The sequence below is a fragment of the Lepus europaeus genome, chromosome 13, assembly GCF_033115175.1.
Source record: "Lepus europaeus isolate LE1 chromosome 13, mLepTim1.pri, whole genome shotgun sequence".
In the NCBI taxonomy this organism is placed as follows: domain Eukaryota; kingdom Metazoa; phylum Chordata; class Mammalia; order Lagomorpha; family Leporidae; genus Lepus; species Lepus europaeus.
The window spans coordinates 39,649,595-39,668,522 of NC_084839.1; the positions used below are offsets into that span (position 1 = coordinate 39,649,595).

The window sequence follows — 18,928 nt, forward strand, 5'->3', positions numbered from 1 at the left end:
CCAGAAATCAACCCATACATCTATAACCAACTTATCTTTGACAAAGGAGCTAAAATCAATCCCTGGAGTAAGAACAGTCTCTTCAACAAATGGTGCCGGGAAAACTGGATCTCCACATACAAAGTATGAAGCAAGATCCCTACAAAATCCACTGAAAATGGACCTAAATCTATGACCCAATACCATCAAATTATTAGAGAACATTGGGGAAACCCAGCAAGATATTGGCATAGGCAAAAAGTTCTTGGAAAAGACCCCAGAGGCACAGGCAGTCAAAGCCAAGATTGACAAACGGGATTATATCAAATTGAGAAGCTTCTGCACAGCAAAAGAAACAATCAGCAAAGTAAAGAGGCAACTGACAGAATATGAGAAATTATTTGCAAAGTACGCAACTAATAAAGGATCAATAAACATAATATATAAAGAGATTAAGAAACTCAACAACAACAACAAAAACAACCCAGTTAAGAAATGAGCAAAGGAGGGGCCAGTGCTGTGGCATAGCAGGTAAAGCTGCCACCTGCAGTGCTGGCATCCCATATGGGTGCCGGTTTGAGTCCTTGCTGCTCCTCTTCCCATCCAGCTCTCTGCTGTGGGCTGGGAAAGCAGTAGAAGATGGCCCAAGTCCTTGGGCTCCTGCACCCGCATGGGAGACCTGGAGGAGTCTCCTGGGCCTGGCTTTGGATTGGTCTAGCTCTGACCATTGTGGGCATTTGGGGAGTGAACCACTGGATGGAAGACACTTCTCTCCTCCCCCTCTGCCTGTGCCTCTCTGTAATTCTAGCTTTCAAATAAATAAACCTTTTTAAAAATTTTTTTTAAAGTTTATTTATTTATTTGAAAGTCAGAGTTACATAGAGAGAGGCAGAGAGAGAGAGAGAGAGAGAGGCCTTCCATCTGATGGTTCACTCCCCAGATGGCCGCAATAGCCGGGGCTGCACCAATCCAAAGCCAGGAGCCAGGAGCTTCTTCCGGGTCTCCCACAAGGGTGCAGGGGCCCAAGGACTTGGGCCATCTTCTACTGCTATCCCAGGCCATAGCAAAGAGCTGGATCAGAAGTTAAGCAGCCAGTGCTCGAACCAGCCCCCATATGGGATGCCAGCGCTTCAGGCCAGGGCATTAACCTGTTGTGCTACAGCGCCAGCCCCAAACCTTTTATTTAAAAACATGAAATGGGCAAAGGACTTAAATAGGCATTTTTCAAAAGAGGAAATCCAAATGGCCAACAGACACCTGAAAAATGCTCAGTATCACTAGCCATCAAGAAAATGCAAATCAAAATGGCTTTTATACAGAAATCAACAAACAAATGCTGATGAGGAGGTGGGGAAAAAGGTACCCTAATCCACTGCTGGTAGGAATATAAACTGATACAACCACTGTGGAAGACAGTATGGAGATACTTCGGAAATCTGAATATAGACCTATCATATGACCCAGCCATCCCACTTCTGGGAATTTACCCAAGGGAAATGAAATCAGCATATGAAAGAGTTATCTGCACCCCATGTTTATTGTAGCTCAAATCACAATAGCTAAGATATGGAATCAACCAAAATGGCCGTCAACTGAAGACTGGATAAAGAAATTATGGGATACATACACCGTGGAATACTACTAGTTACTACTAATAGTTACTAATTAGTTACTACTAATAGTTACTAGTGGATAACAAAAAACAAACCGAAATCCTGTCATTTTTAATAAATCCTGTCATTTTTAATAAAATGGATGAAACTGGAAAACAGCATACTTAGTAAAATAAGACAGTCCCAAAAGGACAAATACCATATTACCTCTGATCTGTGATAACTAATAGAGCACCTAAAAGATAATCTATAGAACTGAAATTGACACTTAAAGATGCAATGACACTTAAAGATACAATGAAAAGCCCTTGTCTTGACTATTTAGGAACAGTTTTTTTCTTTCCCATACTATTTGTTTAACTCTTTACTTAGTATGGAGTTAATCATATGTGTATAGGGCTGGCACTGTGGCACAGCAGGTTAACGTCCTGGCCTGAAGCACCAGCATCCCATATGGGCGCTGGTTCTAGTCCCAGCTGCTCCTCTCCTGATCCCGCTCTCTGCTATGGCCTGGGAAAGCAGTAGAAGACGGCCCAAGTCCTTGGGCCCCTGCACCCGCGTGGGAGACCTGGAAGAAGCTCCTGGCTCCTGGCTTCGGATCAGCGCAGCTCTGGCCATTGTGGCCAATTGGGGAGTGAACCATCAGATGGAAGACCTCTCTCTCTCTCTGCCTCTCTTCTCTCTGTGTAACTCTCTGACTTTCGAATAAATAAAAAAGAATCATATCTGTATAAAGTTAATTGAAAATAGATCTTAGTAAAAAATAAGAATGGGAATAGGAGAGGGAGGAGGAAGAGGAGTAGAAGTAGGGGTGGGAGGTTGGTGGGAAGAATCACTATGTTCCTAAAGTTGTACTTATGAAATGCATGAAGTTGAATTCCTTAAATAAAAGGTTCCTTAGTGTGTGTGGGGGGGGATTTAGGGAAGTCTTGCTCCTGCCTGCAGGAGGAGCATAAGCTCAAAGGACAGGCTGTCAGTCATTCACCTTTGATTTTCTGAGCCACTCACACTGGTTAAGTCTCTTGAATAGGCCGGCGCCGCGGCTCACTAGGCTAATCCTCCGCCTTGCGGCGCCGGCACACCAGGTTCTAGTCCCGGTCGGGGCACCGATCCTGTCCCGGTTGCCCCTCTTCCAGGCCAGCTCTCTGCTGTGGCCAGGGAGTGCAGTGGAGGATGGCCCAGGTCCTTGGGCCCTGCACCCCATGGGAGACCAGGAGAAGCACCTGGCTCCTGCCATCGGATCAGTGCGGTGCGCCGGCCGCAGCGCACCAACCGTGGCGGCCATTGGAGGGTGAACCAACGGCAAAGGAAGACCTTTCTCTCTATCTCTCTCTCTCACTGTCCACTCTGCCTGTCAAAAAAAAAAAAAAGTCTCTTGAATAAATCAATATAGGGTAGGTGTTTGGTGTGGTGGTTAAGACTCAGCTTGGGTTGCCCACATCCATATTGGAGGCCTGAGTTTGAGTCTCAGCTCCATCTCCATTCTGACTTCCTGCTAATGCACACCCTGGAGGCGGCAGGTGATGACCCAAGTATCTGAGTCCCTGCCACCCACATGGGACACCTGGAGAATTCCAGGTTACTGGCTTTGGCCTGGCACAGTCCCAGCTGCTGTGGGCATTTGGGGAGTGAACCAGTGGATGTAAAGTCTATGTCCCTCTGCTTTTTTTTTAATCAACACAATCTTAAAAACATGCATGTTAATCTAACTAGCTTTAATGAGAGTTTTCTGAAAAATTGGGGGGGGGGAGATGACATCATTACTACGTAATTATGGTTACAGTGGAGTTACCCCGTAAGAGAATTTATTTAACTCAGGTGAATTTAAGCACTTAGTGCAGCGGGTAGGGGAAATGGCGAGGGAGGAGGAGCAGAGGATGGGGACAGGGAGGGGGCAGTTGTGCTGTGGCCTCAGACCAGGGGTTCTTAAACTTGAGCAGCTCACCCCAGAGTTTCTGATTCAGCGATTCTGGGAGAGGAAACCCTGCTGCCCCAAGCCTGTGTTCTAAGGAAGCCTCTGCTGTTGCCAGTGCCGGGAGCGTGTGCCTCAGACTGCCTGGGATCATTTGTGCCTCTCCCAGTGTAAGCACCTGGCCTCGCTGCCTGTGCATAACTCTGGGGTCTACTGGTATTTGGTTTTGTGCACCGTGGCCCTAATCTTAAGTCAACCCCTTCCCCTAGTGCTCAGCTAAAGACTGCTCCACAGCACTTGGCCTTCACTGTTATGTCATATGCTGAACTGGCCAAAGAGAAAAGAGTAGGCAGGGAAAATATAAGACTCTGAGGGGCAGAGATGGCTATGGGCCCCAGTAATCCCTGCAAACTTGCTCTCTTTATAAGCAGCCATCAGGACTGAAAAGGCCCAACAAAAATGGTCTCATTCTACAAGGGTAAGTCACCCAGAGGGATACTGTGTGCACGGCAAGGTTGCTGACAGTGCCACCATGGAGGGGTGGCTGCACCGAGTCTCAGAAGGTTCTTCCTTCTGCTGGGCCATGCACACGCCTTTCCCTCCCAAGCCTCAAATGTATGAATGAATCTCTCTCCCATATATTGTGCAGGCTCTGGGTTCTCTGAAGTCATTAGGTTGTGAAAAATTTGCAGATCTCCTTGTTACAAAGTTTTCTCGGCCGGCGCCGTGGCTCAACAGGCTAATCCTCTGCCTTGCGGCGCCGGCACACCGGGTTCTAGTCCCGGTCGGGGCACCGATCCTGTCCCGGTTGCCCCTCTTCCAGGCCAGCTCTCTGCTGTGGCCAGGGAGTGCAGTGGAGGATAGCCCAAGTGTTTGGGCTCTGCACCCCATGGGAGACCAGGATAAGCACCTGGCTCCTGCCATCGGAACAGCGCGGTGCGCCGGCCGCAGCGCGCTACCGCGGCGGCCATTGGAGGGTGATCCAACGGCAAAAGGAAGACCTTTCTCTCTGTCTCTCTCTCACTGTCCACTCTGCCTGTCAAAAAAAAAAAAAAAAAAAAAAAAAAAGTTTTCTCTATCCTCCCCCTCTCTCCTAGCTCCTCCACCCACTTTAAAAAAATTGGGGACAGGAAAACACAAAGCAGATTCCACTTTCAGTGTGCAGGGAGATGGCCTCTGCTTTTCCCACTTCAAAAAACTGTAGCTCTGGTCAGAGAGATGGGCAATGAGATCCAACAAATGTTTTTATCTGAAATGGTTGATAAACTGGTTCTAAAAATAATCACAGATGATAATTTGTACACTCTGAATGTTAATGTCCTGTTACGCAATTTCTCTGTTAAAAAATATATTTGTAGAGAAAAGGAAACCATAGGAACTATAACAACAACAACAACAAGAAAAAATCAACTGATTTAATAAATCTTGGCTTCGCCTTATCGAAGGGAAATTCCATTCTTCTATTTAATCCTCTGCCCCTCCCAGTAAACTGTAATCCTGACCCCAAGGGCCCTTCCAATTACAAATATGCAGAAGGAGCCTTGGAAGGGTCTGGAGACTAACTTTGTCTCACTCTCAACTGGGACTGGGTGTTTATTTCTTGTCCACTTCTGATTCCAGTTCTCTGAGCCCCTTCATCCCTGCTTACACACAGGTGTGGCCCCCATTCCACCCCGGCTTTGAAAACTCCCCTCTTCCTTTTCCCCCAGCAAAAGCTCCAAGACATGCAGCCTTCAAGCACGGCAGTCCTCAGAGGAAGGAGAAAGTGCTGCGGAGAATACGACCTGGAGGCGACCTGTCAAGTCAAAAAATAAAAACAAGCAAAGCTGGCTTGGGAGACAGCAAGTGGGAAGAGTTCTCAAGGGACGTGGGATGGCTCAAGATGAGCTCACCAGACGCTGGGCGGGACCACCATCTCCCACTTCTTCCCTCCACCCACTATGCTATCCCAGCCTTTGCCCAACACAGGGAGGAAGTCAGGAAATAACAGGACAAACACATGGCAAGCCAAAGACACAAAGTTACTTCTAAGCATATGCTGCTTTTGGATCTTTAGTGAATTTGTCTGAAGGCCGAGGCTGGGGATCAGAAATCTCCCCACCCTGGCTGGTACACTAGGCAGCTCCCCGCTGCATTTAACCTCTTAGCCACAAAGGACCTGGCGCTTTTCTACCCCCCTTAGGCAATGGGATCCAGTGTAATAGTCATCTAAGCCTCAGCAGCTGGCTGGGAAGACTCCTTTACAGAACTGGGGCTTATCTCTTCTGCCTCACCTGCTATAGGAGAGAGGCTAGAACCACTTAGCCCAATCCCTTTCCAGTGCCACGATCTAGAGCTCTGGAAATGTGCCTGACTTGGGGGCCACACTGTAAGAAACAGAATGTAAGGCTGAAGACATTCCTTGCACCCAGTGGACTTTGGGCCAACACCACCAAGAGTACCGCTGCAAGGTGCAGTACGGCTGGCAAAGACCAACAAAATCTAGCTGGACTACCAGGGACTGCTGAATGGATACAAAAATGTGACCTCTATACAATGGAATATCACTCAGTCATATAAAAGGAAAAAAGTGCTGATTCATGCTACACCATGGAGGAATCCTCAGAACACGTCAAGTGAAAGATCCAGACATGAAAGGCCACAAAAGGGTGTTTCCACCTACAGGAAGCATCTAGAACAGGCTTTCAAAACCTACCTGTATAACAATGTAATTGACATGGGCAACTGGTTTCAGATGATTTGTGATGGGGGGGGGGGGCAGGGGGTGGAGAAAGGCAGCAGTACACAAAAATGGTGAAGTACCCTCTTCACTCATTTGAATGGCATTTTACTCCTGGATGGAATGTGGGTGAGAAGGATTCATGACATGGTCTGTCACAGATGTAGACACTCAGTCCAACTGTCAAGCTATTATGAGACCCTTGACTTTGTCACAGAGAGGGGCAGTGGGCCAGAGGCCAGGAAACCTTGAGTTTTTCACCAACCAACTGTATGACCTTGGGCAAGTCACTTAATTGCTAGTTTCCATTCTACCTACAGATCAAATGATCTCCAACTCTGAAATTCTAAGAATTGTGGGCCTAGGTAGTCAGCACTAGGCTTAAAATTAACAAGGAGTAAACACCATGTTCACCCAGCAATCTAATAACACACCCTGCATTCTTCCGACTTCCGAAAGCCAGCTAGGAATCATCTGCTTATTTTAGGAGCTCACTGTTCCCTGGGAAAGATACTTTTGGCAAAAGCCAACAGTTCAGATGACAGTCCCAATATTTTGGAGAAAACCAACTAATTTATTGACAACAAAGCTTGTATTTTTTTTTTCCCTCTTGAAATTTTATAGCTGCAAGCTCAGAAATACAGTCGCCAGAAGACTCTAAAAATACGCTCTGAGTTCTCTTTTATCTCCCAGCCAGAGCTGAGAGAACAGCACCAACGGTGTCACAGTAAACACATCTGCATCCAACGCTGACCAAAGCGCATGACCGAGGAACACACAAGAATGGTTTTCAATTGTCCAGATGGATTTGGTTAAATTTAACCCAATTAGACCACATAATCAAAGCAGGTGTTTGTAAGTTGCCAGTGTTTTTATTCTTTGTAATTGTTTGGCTGGATCTCCCAGGAACTAGGTAAAGGAAGTTAATATGTCATAAAAGTCACTGACCTTTTATTTATTCACGTCGCACATATATCATTCATGTTAGGCCATACAAATACAAGGCATTGTTGAATACCTCTCACAGGTTTTACCATTTAACCATCACCAACATCTAAGCTGGCCAGTGGGAGGGCTTGTAGTAGCTCACGTCCGTGACATAAATACAGCAGTACTAAATGACCGCCTGTCTTCCAGTCCCCTGCGCATCTATGCACAGCACACTGACTTGGCCTTCAGACTGTTTAGGGATTCTAATTCATTCTCAAAAGCTGGTCATTTTTAAGGCATTTAGAAGAAAAATAATAACAATAATAAAAGTTGCATTCCAGTTAAAACAAAATGTTTATTGCACTTGGCAGAGTGATGAGCTCTGAACTATAAATCCCAACTCACAAAAAAACCCACAAAACGTAGTCACCAGCAGCCTGGTACTGGGAAGGGTTTTGTGCAGGGGCCATAGGTCCACTTGCAAAGAGGAAAAGGGCAGATGGCCACTCTCTCTTTCTAGTAACATGCTCCAGTCCCGGGCGGGCTCCTGCATTATCCCACATAGCCTTGGATGTGGGTAGGAAAGGGCCATTGATGCCTGGAGAGGATCCCTCTCTGGCAGCCCTGTGTGTCTGCAGTGGGCAGAAGCCTGTGGAGCTGAGACCCCGGAGGGTCTGGGGCTGTCCTCTGAGAAGGTGGCTGGTCTTTGCTGACTCCAGTCCTGGTGGTGCGTGGCTGAAGAGCTCAGGCCCTGCTCCTCAGTCCACAGGAGACACTGGCCAGTCCTCTGTGCCCTGGCTGTCTCATGTCTCGAGGGCCTCCTTCATTAGCACAGTACTTGGCAGAGCTGAATGCTCAGTAAATGTGCATCATTAGTATTCATCCTCTACAGGGGGATGATGGCAGAAATAAGGCTTCCTACAAATGGGGGCGTACTGGGCGGCCTATGGACATTCCAAGGGCAGGGAAGCAGCTGTCCTCGAGGGAGCCAGACAACTCCTTCTCCACTGAAAGCATTTCTATGCAACTGTCACTGTGTCATTTCTTTATTTCTTTTGGGTTACCTAATACTCTTCAAGATTCATATTTCAATAGATTATAAATACATATAATTATAGAAGAATCAGGCTGCATGAAATTTGTAAAATGCAGACTAGGAAAGGAAAAACTCACTCATAAACCCACCAGGACAGCTTAAAATGAGCCTTAAAGTGCCAGTGGGTAGGGTATTTATTTCAATACTTGGAGAAAGAAAATGGTCAGTTCAATAGCTGTGAAGAACACGAGAGCCGAGGGGTGTGGGCGCAGGGAGAAGCAGGAAGTCCTCCTCTCAGAGGGAAAGGGCTAAGTACTTAGGTCTCACACAGTCCTTCAGTAAGGAGATATTTCAACGGAAAAAATTTCGCATCTGAGAGCACATCACTGAAGATGGTTTAAAATTAGAATTGAAGCTCATGGCTGGCGTGGCCCCGCCTGGGCCCGTGACACAGCTCCGAGTCCTTGGGGCAGCAGCCGCCTGCTTCCTCATCCCCCCAACCCTAACTGGAGGCTGTAATTTTCCTTCCAGCAGGAAACTGAGATATACTAATGATGACAGCTGGATTCTGAAGAGGAAAAAGAATACAGGGACAGAGAGTCCTTGTGGGCTTAAATCACTTTAAAACTCCAAACAAAACCTCCAGATTTGGAATTTTTAAAACCTAGTTAATGGCTGAGGAAACCTCAAATGATTGGGAAGTCCTGAGATAAAAGTTTGAATTACACAAAACACATCATTATCTTAAGCTTTTCTAATCATCTTCCCTGCCTTTCTCCTTCACTGTCTCTCGGCTTGTTTATGCCCCCAGCCCAGCAGTGTGGCTCTAAGACATTTCAGAGGTAGGAAGCGCCGGCCAAGGTCACTTACAGAATAGCATTCCAAGAGGCCGGGGGCAGATCCTCCTCCACCTAGAAAAGCTCCCCTGAAATTGCTATTTCATTGCTTTTAAAATAATCCCTTTCAAGATTCATAACTGCATTGAATATTCAAATAGATGCAAATACACATATGAATGGAACAGAGTTACACTGCATAAAGTTAATAAAATGGAAAGTAAGAGAAGGAAACCTCTCCATCGCCTGACCATTCTAAACAACTATTTTTAGCATCGTGCTGCTTTCAATTCGAATCTGGTCCTCCATTCTCCACCACCCACCCACCTCCTGAACTCAGTTTATCACAGTATCAGGGAAAACCTCTCTGATATTCAGTGAATGATTTTTCAGCTACATTCTTTCCCAGCAACAACAGGAACTTGGCTCCACAAGGGTCCTAGGTATCCTACGAGGATGAGGGCAGAGAAAGTAATGTCACCTTGTTTTAAAAATGATATGATCCTGGGGCCCATGTGTGGCCCGGCAATGAAGATGCCAGTTTAGATGCCCGGAGTCCTCTATCGGAATGCCTGGTTCGGCCTCACTTCTTGTCACACTTGCCTGGCCTTGAACTCAGCACTCCCTTCAGCCTGGTGCAGTTCCAGGAAGGCTGTGCGGTGTGTGCCCCTACGGCCTTGGCAGTGTTCTTCCCTCTGTCTGTAACACTGACCTCCTCCTTGCCCACCTGGTGGACCCCCCTGTTCATCGGCCAGATATGCTCAGCCACCTCCTCCTGCATGAAGCCCTCCCTACCCCCCAAGTAGAAATGCCCCTTCTTTTTCTTTAGTGCCTCAAGTGAGTCTCAGACCTACTTCCTTCTAGTATCTGTAGTCCCTTACTGAATTAATTCTAAGTCCAAGACACATTCATCTCTACCGCTGGACATAGGCATGCAACATATATCTGATGCTAGCACGGCTAATGAAGGGAGCAATAAATGAAAATGATGATCTTTTTCCAGATCGGAGAGGCAGGAGCATCCCTAACCCTGCAGACTCCTGACCACCTATGCACAGCAGGCAATTCCTTCTGCCTAAGGATGCTGAAGAACATGAGGGCGACTGTAAAGGGAAGGGATTGAGACCCGTTCTGCCAGGCTGCAGGTGATGGGATCAGAAGCGTGCTTTCTAGCTAATGATGGTGACAACAATAATCATTATTATACTGATAGTATAAATAGTAGTTAATATTTATTGAGCACTATCTCTGTACCACGTGAAGCACATATAGGGCTTTATGTGTACAAAGGGACAACAGCTCTCACACACAGATTCTACTATTATCCCTGTTAACATTTGAGAAGAAAGTGTCTCAACGAGGTTAAGTGACTTGCCCAACATCACAAAGTAAATGGCCGATCTAGCATTCAAACCCAGGGATCTAGCTGCACTGTCTATGAGGCATTCTAAAATGTCTGCACTGTCTAAAAGGCATTGACTATGACCTTTGTGAGCCAATAATGGGGGCTATTATATACATATTTGCAATATATGCATGCTATAAACATGTCATTTGAATTCAGAAAATGAATCCCCATCTGATTGATATGTGAGTGGAAATAAGACTTGTATCTTGATAACAACTGCTACTGTTCTAAAAACAGGCAAACTATGCATTTCAATCAATAGCTAATAACTAACCCATATTTATAAAATATTTAATTTAGGGGCCAGCGCTGTGGCATAGCAGGTAAAGCTGCCGCCTACAGTACCGGCATCCCATATGGGCTCCAGTTCAAGTCCTGGCTGCTCCACTTCCTATTCAGCTCTCTGCTATGGCCCAGGAAAGCAGCAGCAGGTGACCCAATGCTAAGGCACCTATACACATGTGGGAGACCAGGAAGAAGCTCCTGGCTCCTGGCTTTGGATCAGTGCAGCTCGGGCCATTGTGGCCAATTAGGGAGTGAACCAGCAGATGGAAGACCTCTCTCTCTCTCTCTCTCTCGCTCTCTGCCCCTCCTTCTCTCTGTGTAACTCTTTCAAGTAAAATAAATAAATCTTTAAAGATAAATATTTAATTTATTTGAAAGCCAAAGTGACAGAGAGAGGGTAAGACAGAGAGATCATCCTTCTGCTGATTCACTCCCTAAATGCCTACAATAGCTTGGGGCTCAGCCAGGCTGAAGCCAGGAGCCCAGAGCTCCATTCTGGTCTCCCATGTGTGTTGCAGAGATACCATGTTCTGCCTTCCCAGGCGTGTTATCAGAGGGCTCCATTGGAAGTGGAGTAACTGGTAACTGTGACCTGAACTGGTGCTTGGCCATAAGCAGCAGCTTAACCTGCTGCAGCACAATGCCCCCATAACCAACCCACTTAACAAGGGCCTGCTGTGTGCTTAGCTGCAAACAAGGAATAAGACATGGTCTATTCTTTCAATGAGCTTACAAGGTAAAACTGTAATATCATGACATTATTTTTAAAAATAATTTTATTTATTTGAAAGGAAAGGCAGAGAGAGAGCGAGCGAGCAAGTGAGAGGGACCTCCCATCTACTGGTTTACTCCCCAAATGTCTACAACAGCTGAGGCTGGGTCAGGCCAAATCCCCAAGCCAGGAATGCAATCCAGGTCCCCAACTATTTGAGTCACTACCTGCTGCCTCCCGGGATGCGCATAAGCAAGAGGCTGGAATTGAGAATGGAGTCGGCCAGCGCCGCGGCTCACTAGGCTAATCCTCCGCCTTGTGGCGCCGGCACACCAGGTTCTAGTCCCGGTCAGGGCGCCGGATTCTGTCCCTGTTGCCCCTCTTCCAGGCCAGCTCTCTGCTATGGCCAGGGAGTGCAGTGGAGGATGGCCCAAGTGCTTGGGCCCTGCACCCCATGGGAGACCAGGAGAAGCACCTGGCTCCTGCCTTCGGATCAGTGCAGTGTGCCAGCCGCAGCGCACTGGCCGCAGCAGCCATTGGAGGGTGAACCAATGGCAAAGGAAGACCTTTCTCTCTGTCTCTCTCTCTCACTGTCCACTCTGCCTGTTAAAAAAAAAAAAAAAAAAAAAGAGAGAGAGAGAGAGAATGGAGTCAGCACTGAACTCAGGCACTCCAATACGGGATGTGGTGTCCCAAACAGCATCTTAACCACTAGGGCAAATGTCTGCCCCACAACGTTACTTTGAAAACACACTGAAAACTATACATCTAGATAAATCATCCACTTCTCAAACTGACTTTGGAAATGATTTATGACACACCAAGAATAGATTTCACTACTTTAAGCTCACAGTTTATTTTTTATCCCAAACAGTGTTATCCATCCTAATTAACCTTTTATTTGACACTTGGTTAGTTCTACAAATCTACTCTGTCCTCAAAGGAGGAGACTTTGCCACCACTGTGTGTAGATGTTGTCTATGAATGTGAACATTCACGTAGACAGATGCACAGACACACACCCATGGAGCCTGTGGTTTACCAGGACAATTCCCAAAGGACTGGACAAAATCAGTGCTCCCAAAAGGAATATAATAGGAGCCAGATATATAAAGACAATTTTCTAGTGGCCACATTTTTTTCATTATCACTAACATTACTTGAAGGTAACTTTTTGGGTTTTGTGACAAGTCATGAAAAAATTTTTCAAATATCTCCATTTGTCAAAATTAAATTCACATATTTCAAGACAGTTTAATGTTTTTCTTTCCATTCTAGTAGCTACATTTTCAAAAGTGAAACAGGTAAATTTTTTTAACATTTTTATTATTATTATTTTTTTGACAGGTAGAGTGGACAGTGAGAGAGAGAGAGACAGAGAGAAAGGTCTTCCTTTGCCATTGGTTCACCCTCCAATGGCTGCTGCGGCTGGCGTGCTGCGGCTGGCGCACCACGCTGATCTGAAGCCAGGAGCCAGGTGCTTCTCCTGGTCTCCCATGGGGTGTAAGGCCCAAGCACTTGGGCCATCCTCCACTGCACTCCCTGGCCACAGCAGAGAGCTGGCCTGGAAGAGGGGCAACTGGGACAGAATCCGGCGCCCCGACCGGGACTAGAACCTGGTGTGCCGACGCCACAAGGCAGAGGATTAGCCTATTGAGCCATGGCGCCGGCCAGGTAAATTTTTAATAATATATTCTTAAACTTAATCTAATGTCAGGGGCCGGCGCTGTGGCTCACTTGGTTAATCCTCCACCTGCAGCGCCAGCATCCCATGTGGGCACTGGGTTCTAGTCCCTGTTTCTCCTCTTCCAGTCCAGCTTTCTGCTGTAGCCCAGGAAGGCAGTGGAGGATGGCCCAAGTGCTTGGGCCCTTGCACCTGCATGGGAGACCAGGAAGAGGCACCTGGCTCCTGGCTTTGGATCGGCGCAGCGCCAGCCATAGTGGCCATTTGGGGAGTGAACCAGCGGAAGGAAGACCTTTCTCTCTGTCTCTCTCTCTCACTGCCTATATTTAATAAAAGAAAAAAATAATCTAATGTCAAAATATTAACATTCCATTATATAATCAGTATAAAAGCTTCAAGAACTTTTACTTTTTTTCATATTAAGTCTTTGAAATTCGGTGTGTATGTGTACACATATATACTTTAAGATTTATTAATTTATTTGAAAGGCAGAGTTACACACAGAGGGACAGAAAGAGCATGAGATTTTCCATCTGCTGGTTCACTCCTCAAATGGCTGTAATGGGTCTCCCACATGGGTGGTGGGTGCCCAAGGACTGGGCTATCCTTTGCTGCTTTCCCAAGCTGGATTGGAAGTAGAGCAGCTGGGACTCAAAAGAGTGAGTGCCCACATGGCTTAACCCACTGTACTACAACACTGGCCCCAATCTAGTATACATTTTCTACTTACAGCACATCTCAATTTGGACCAGTCACATGCTAAGATCCATGGATGGCAACTGGCTGCCGTACTAGACAGTGCAGGACAAAACAGCTATAGCAGTCCTACTAGAAGAAGGGGCTTTGTGCCCCATTCCCCTCATGCCTTACTCTGCAAAGCAAAGAGGAGCAATACATTGATAAAGTTCAGTTTGGAGGAAAGGATGTTTCAAAAAAGCCAAAGCCATCCTCATGGAGCCCAGCTCATCAGCAGAGGATAGATGTGGGAGAGAGAAGGTACTTTACATTTAAGGATAACCCAGAATGGTAGTACTAAATAAGCTAGGAACTCCATTCCAACAGACTAATGATTACAGTCAACCACAGAACTCTGAGGATCCCAGTGAACTCTGTCATGGCCAAGGCCCTTTTAGGTATGGATGCAGGGAATAATACTAAACCATGTGGAATGTGCAACTGAAATACAGAAACGGTGGTCTAAGACAACCTATGCAGCAGTGTCTACTTCGTCATCTCTAGACCCCAGGCACTCCAGTGCAAAGTGGCTGCAGCTCAGGTCCCTGACAGCCAGGGGAACCTGCAATTTATGGTGCAAACTTGGATACTCTCCAGAGTAAAAGGGGGCACCATTAATAATGATGCTGGGATAAAAGGCATAAACTGGGACTGTTTATAGCTATAAAGTTATACGATCCTATTCTACCAAACGGATGCAACAGCTCTGCCTCTCCAGGGACCTGGAGCTGGTGAAAGTCTAGCATATTCTTATTATCCCTGCATGGCCACAGGGGCTTTGTGGGCTAACACACAACGATCTGGGTGAGACGGTTTCGCACCCCTGCCCCCCCGCCCCCTGCAAAGCAGTTCAAATTGGTTTGAATTTGGGAACGGGGTTCCATATGGACAGAGCTGGACGTTGACAGCCTGAACGTATTTACTGAAGACAACAAATCACTGACAGACTAAATGTAACAGAGGAATGGCCTGGCCTGCTTGTACTCAGAATCCGACTTTGTAATTGTAGCCTCCTTTAGACAGGCCTAATCAATTAGAAGAGGCTGATTTTAACCAGTTGCAGGCTCATTACCCCGCATTCCAGTTTGTGTTGATGAAAATCAGTTTCAGTCTGTGGCCTGGAACTCATGTACAGCACTTCCTGCGGCCTCTTATATAAACACATCAAAAAAAATTTTATTTGGAGTTGCCCTTCTACCTTAAAAAAAAAAAAAAAAAACAACACCCACTTTGTGACTCATGATCAAAATAGAGCAGTCGTAAGGGGATCTGGGGCCCATCTTCAGAAACATACATGACCAGGACCCACGTGTGAAGTTGCAGCTGGAGGTGGATCTGAAGAGTGCTTCCAGCACGGAATCCACACAACGGGGCAGTACGGATCCTCAGTTACCGAGTGAGGAGCTTTCCAAGGAAATGCACGAGAGGAACAAGTCAAGGTCTCAGAAACGCAGGGGATGTCTGATTACAGCTCCATCTCTTCCCTGGATGACCAAGAGAATCAAACGGCAGAGCGCCAAGTACACAGGGACAAGTTTCCTTGAGAAGCTTCTCTGAGGGACCCGCGTGACAGTCGGTCTAATTCTGATGTGAGGCTGTTCTTATAAAAGAAGTCGGGGGAGCCTGTGGTGGGGCTGTGCAAAGCCCCACCTCCATTTCCAAGACCTGTAACCACTCCAGAATAGCACTGTGAATCATACCTGGCTGCTGGCCCTGTGGGGGTTTGTCGAGGCAGCAAGTCAACAGGAAGAGGATATCAATATACACGGCTCTGGTCACCAAACATGGGTTTTGCCTAGAAAGGTAAGGAACAGAAAATCAATCCACAGGAAGGAGAAAATAGGCATTTTTTCAGGCAGGCAAGTTATGAGCCTTTGGCAGTTACGACCAATACTAAAAAAGATGGATGGTCATGGATGGCAGGAAAACCAGCAACTCAGGAGAGAGACAGAAACCTCACTGTGCGTGGTGGAGGCCAGGGACCACGTGTGGACAAAGCAGACACAACTCTGTTCCAGCTCTGAATGGGAGACACGGGAATGGAGATCCTCCCCCGGTTAGTTGAAAACAAGGTGGGGTGGGGGAGCCCATATTTTATTGTTCCCTTCTTATGTGATGAAAATCTGGGGAAGAAAACATTGGTCATGAAAATTATTAGCATTTTGGAGAAAGAAAATACATCCATATATGGAAAACTGCATCTGCAGACTTAACCAACTGAACAACAAACACACGCAAGAGTAAGAAACACTGGGGCTCACATCCTCTTCCCAATAAGCGAAATGTTTTCTTCATTCAGTAAACCGAGCGGCGTATTTTACTCTTTGAATCACGTGGCGGAAAGAGTGAGTGGGCTGGAACCTGGGGGTCTGCACACAAAAGGAAGAACTGAAGGCCTTTCACACAAGGACACAGCTGAAGGGCCCTGGCCCTGAGTCTCAGTCCATATCGACCATGAAAGGGGCTAATCTTGCTGGCGGGTTAGTAACCCAGCAGGGCAGGAAAACCAGAGGGACAGGCTTGGGTCTGAGTGCTGGTTTTGTCACCTGTTACCTCTGTGTCCCGAACCAGATTCCTGACCTGTCACGTGGGACCTACCCAGTCACCCTGTCGCGAATCCCTGTGCACGTTCAGGGAGGCACAGCCCACTGGACAGGCGCCTCTCGGGGCCTGCCCAGGGCAGAGGCTGCAGAAGCGCTCCTCCCGGCCCTCCTCGACTTCCCCCATCGGACTGGGTGTGGCACTGAAATTAGCTTGAGTGTTCTGGCTGTGGCTGTTCACGTGGCTCCATCCGTAAACCCACCCTTCTCATTCCCTGAACACCAACAGTTTCATCATTCTCCAAAGCTCAGTCCCACCTCTGTCCTGGACTGCCCATTTCCTAGAACTGAGGCCCCAACAAGAAAAGTGTGGATACTTTGGATCTGAAGCAAAACTCTCTTGTGTCAAGATCTCTGTGTAGCTGACCTGCCCCACGTCAGCCCCTCAGACTTGCTTCACCTAAGGAATATGCTCTCTCTGACTACCGAGTGAACTGCGTCTTCATGAGTATACCTTGGGTCTGGCCCAACTTCGTACCTATGCCTAGCTACTTTTTTTTTTTTTTTCTAAGATTTATTTTTTAAAGATTTATTTTAAAGATTTTATTTTTTTAAAGATTTACTTGAAAGTCAGAGTTACACAGAGAGAAAAGGAGAGCAGAGGGAGAGAGAGAAGGGTCTTCTGTCTGATGGTTCACTCCCCAATTGGCCGCAATGGCTGGAGCTGTGCTGATCTGAAGCCAGGAGCCAGGAGCTTCTTCCAGGTCTCCCACATGGGCGCAGGGGCCCAAGGACTGGGGCCATCTTCTACTGCTTTCCCAGGCCATAGCAGAGAGCTGGATTGGAAATGGAGCAGCCAGGACTCGAACTGGCATCCACATGGGATGCCGGCACTGCAGGCAGCAGCTTTACCCAGTCCGCCACAGCGCCAGTCACTATGTCTAGCTACTTTTAAAAATAATTTTAGGGGCTGGTGCTGTGGTGTAGCGAGTAAAGCTGCCGCCTACAGTGTCAGCATCCCACATGTGCACTGGTTTGTGTCCTGGCTGCTCCACTTCCGAGCCAGCTCTCTGCTATAGCCTGGGGAAGCAGAAGATGGCCTAAGTCCTTTGGCCCCTGCACCTGTGTGGGAGACCCTGAAGAGGCTCCTGGCTCCGGATCGGCGAACCCGTGGATGGAAGACCTCTTTCTTTCTCCCTCTCTCTCTGCCTCTGAGTCTCTGTAACTCTGCCTTTCAAATAAATAAATAACTTAAAGTAATAATAATATATTTTTTAAAAAGGTAACACACATGGTACAAAAATAATCCAAGCAGTACAAAAGGGCATGCAGTGACAATGAAGTCTCTTTCCTGCCCAGTCCGTTTCTCCAGGGCTGCCATCACTACAAGTACTGCTTTCTACTATACCCTTCCGGGTACAATCTTTTCATCTAGAAGCATCTACCTCTGGCTACCTAGTTGCATAAATGGTGGTTTACTATGTACCGCATTCTGAACATGACGCTTTCCCATTGATAGATTCTGGATACCACTGAGACCAGTACATAGCGTTTTACCACATTTTCTTAACAGGCATTAACTGCTCCATTTCATAGTTGTACCTGACCCCAATTGACAAAATTCAGATTGTTTAAGATACTTCTGCTTTCAAATAAGAAACATAGTTCTGCATCAGTTTTGTGCATATTGATGTATACTCAGGTAAAATTCCAAGAAGCTCAATTGCTGAATCATGGTATTTGTACATTTCAATTTTCCATTGACTTTGACAAGATGTACTCCAGAGGTTGTACCAGTTTATATCTCCACCAAAAGTGTCTAAGAATTCCAGTTTCCCTGAGACCTGAAAATGACACAAATGTCAAACTTTCTGACATTCACCAAGATGGTAAGTACAAAATAGTATCTTGGGGCTGGCATTGTGGTGCAACAGGTTAAACTGCTGCTTGCCATACCCTAGCAATGGTTCGAATTCTGGCTACTCTGCTTCCAACCTAGCCCCCTGCTAATGTGCCTGGGAAAGCAGTAGAAGATGGCTCCGATATTTGGGCACCTGTCACTCACATGGGAAACCTGGATGGAATTCCTGGCTCCTGGTTTCAGCTTGGCCCAGTTCCAGCCATTGAGGCCATTTTGGGTAGTAAACCAGATAATAGAAGATCTCTCTTTTCTGTCACTCTGCCTTTCAAATAAATAAATCTTTAAAAAAAACCTCATCATTTAAAACTGCAATTATATTAACAGTGAGGCATGCTTTTTAAAAAAGTTTATTTTGGCATGGGAGTTGTGGCACAGCAGTTCAGGCCACCACCTAGGATACCTGCGTCCTATATCAGAATGCCTGGAATGCAGTCCCATCTCCACTTCCAATCCATCTTCCTGCTAATTCACCTGGGAGGCAGCAGATGATGGTTCAAGTACTTGGGTTCCTGCCACCCACACGGGAAATGCAGATGGAGTTATTGGCTCCTGACTTTTGGTCTGGCCCAGCCTTAGCTTTGCAGGCATTTGGGGAGTGAATCAGCAGATGGAAGATTT

At 46.7% G+C, this 18,928-nt stretch overlaps 1 protein-coding gene across 1 annotated transcript in view; it reads right to left on the reverse strand.

Annotated features, from left to right (window-relative positions):
• The window catches only part of THADA (THADA armadillo repeat containing), a 375,245-nt gene that overhangs the window by 69,155 nt on the left and 287,162 nt on the right, over positions 1–18,928 (reverse strand). The window contains exon 31 of the mRNA XM_062209349.1: positions 15,550–15,644. Within this exon, the coding sequence (XP_062065333.1) occupies positions 15,550–15,644 (95 nt within the window). The remainder of the gene's footprint in view (positions 1–15,549; positions 15,645–18,928) is intronic.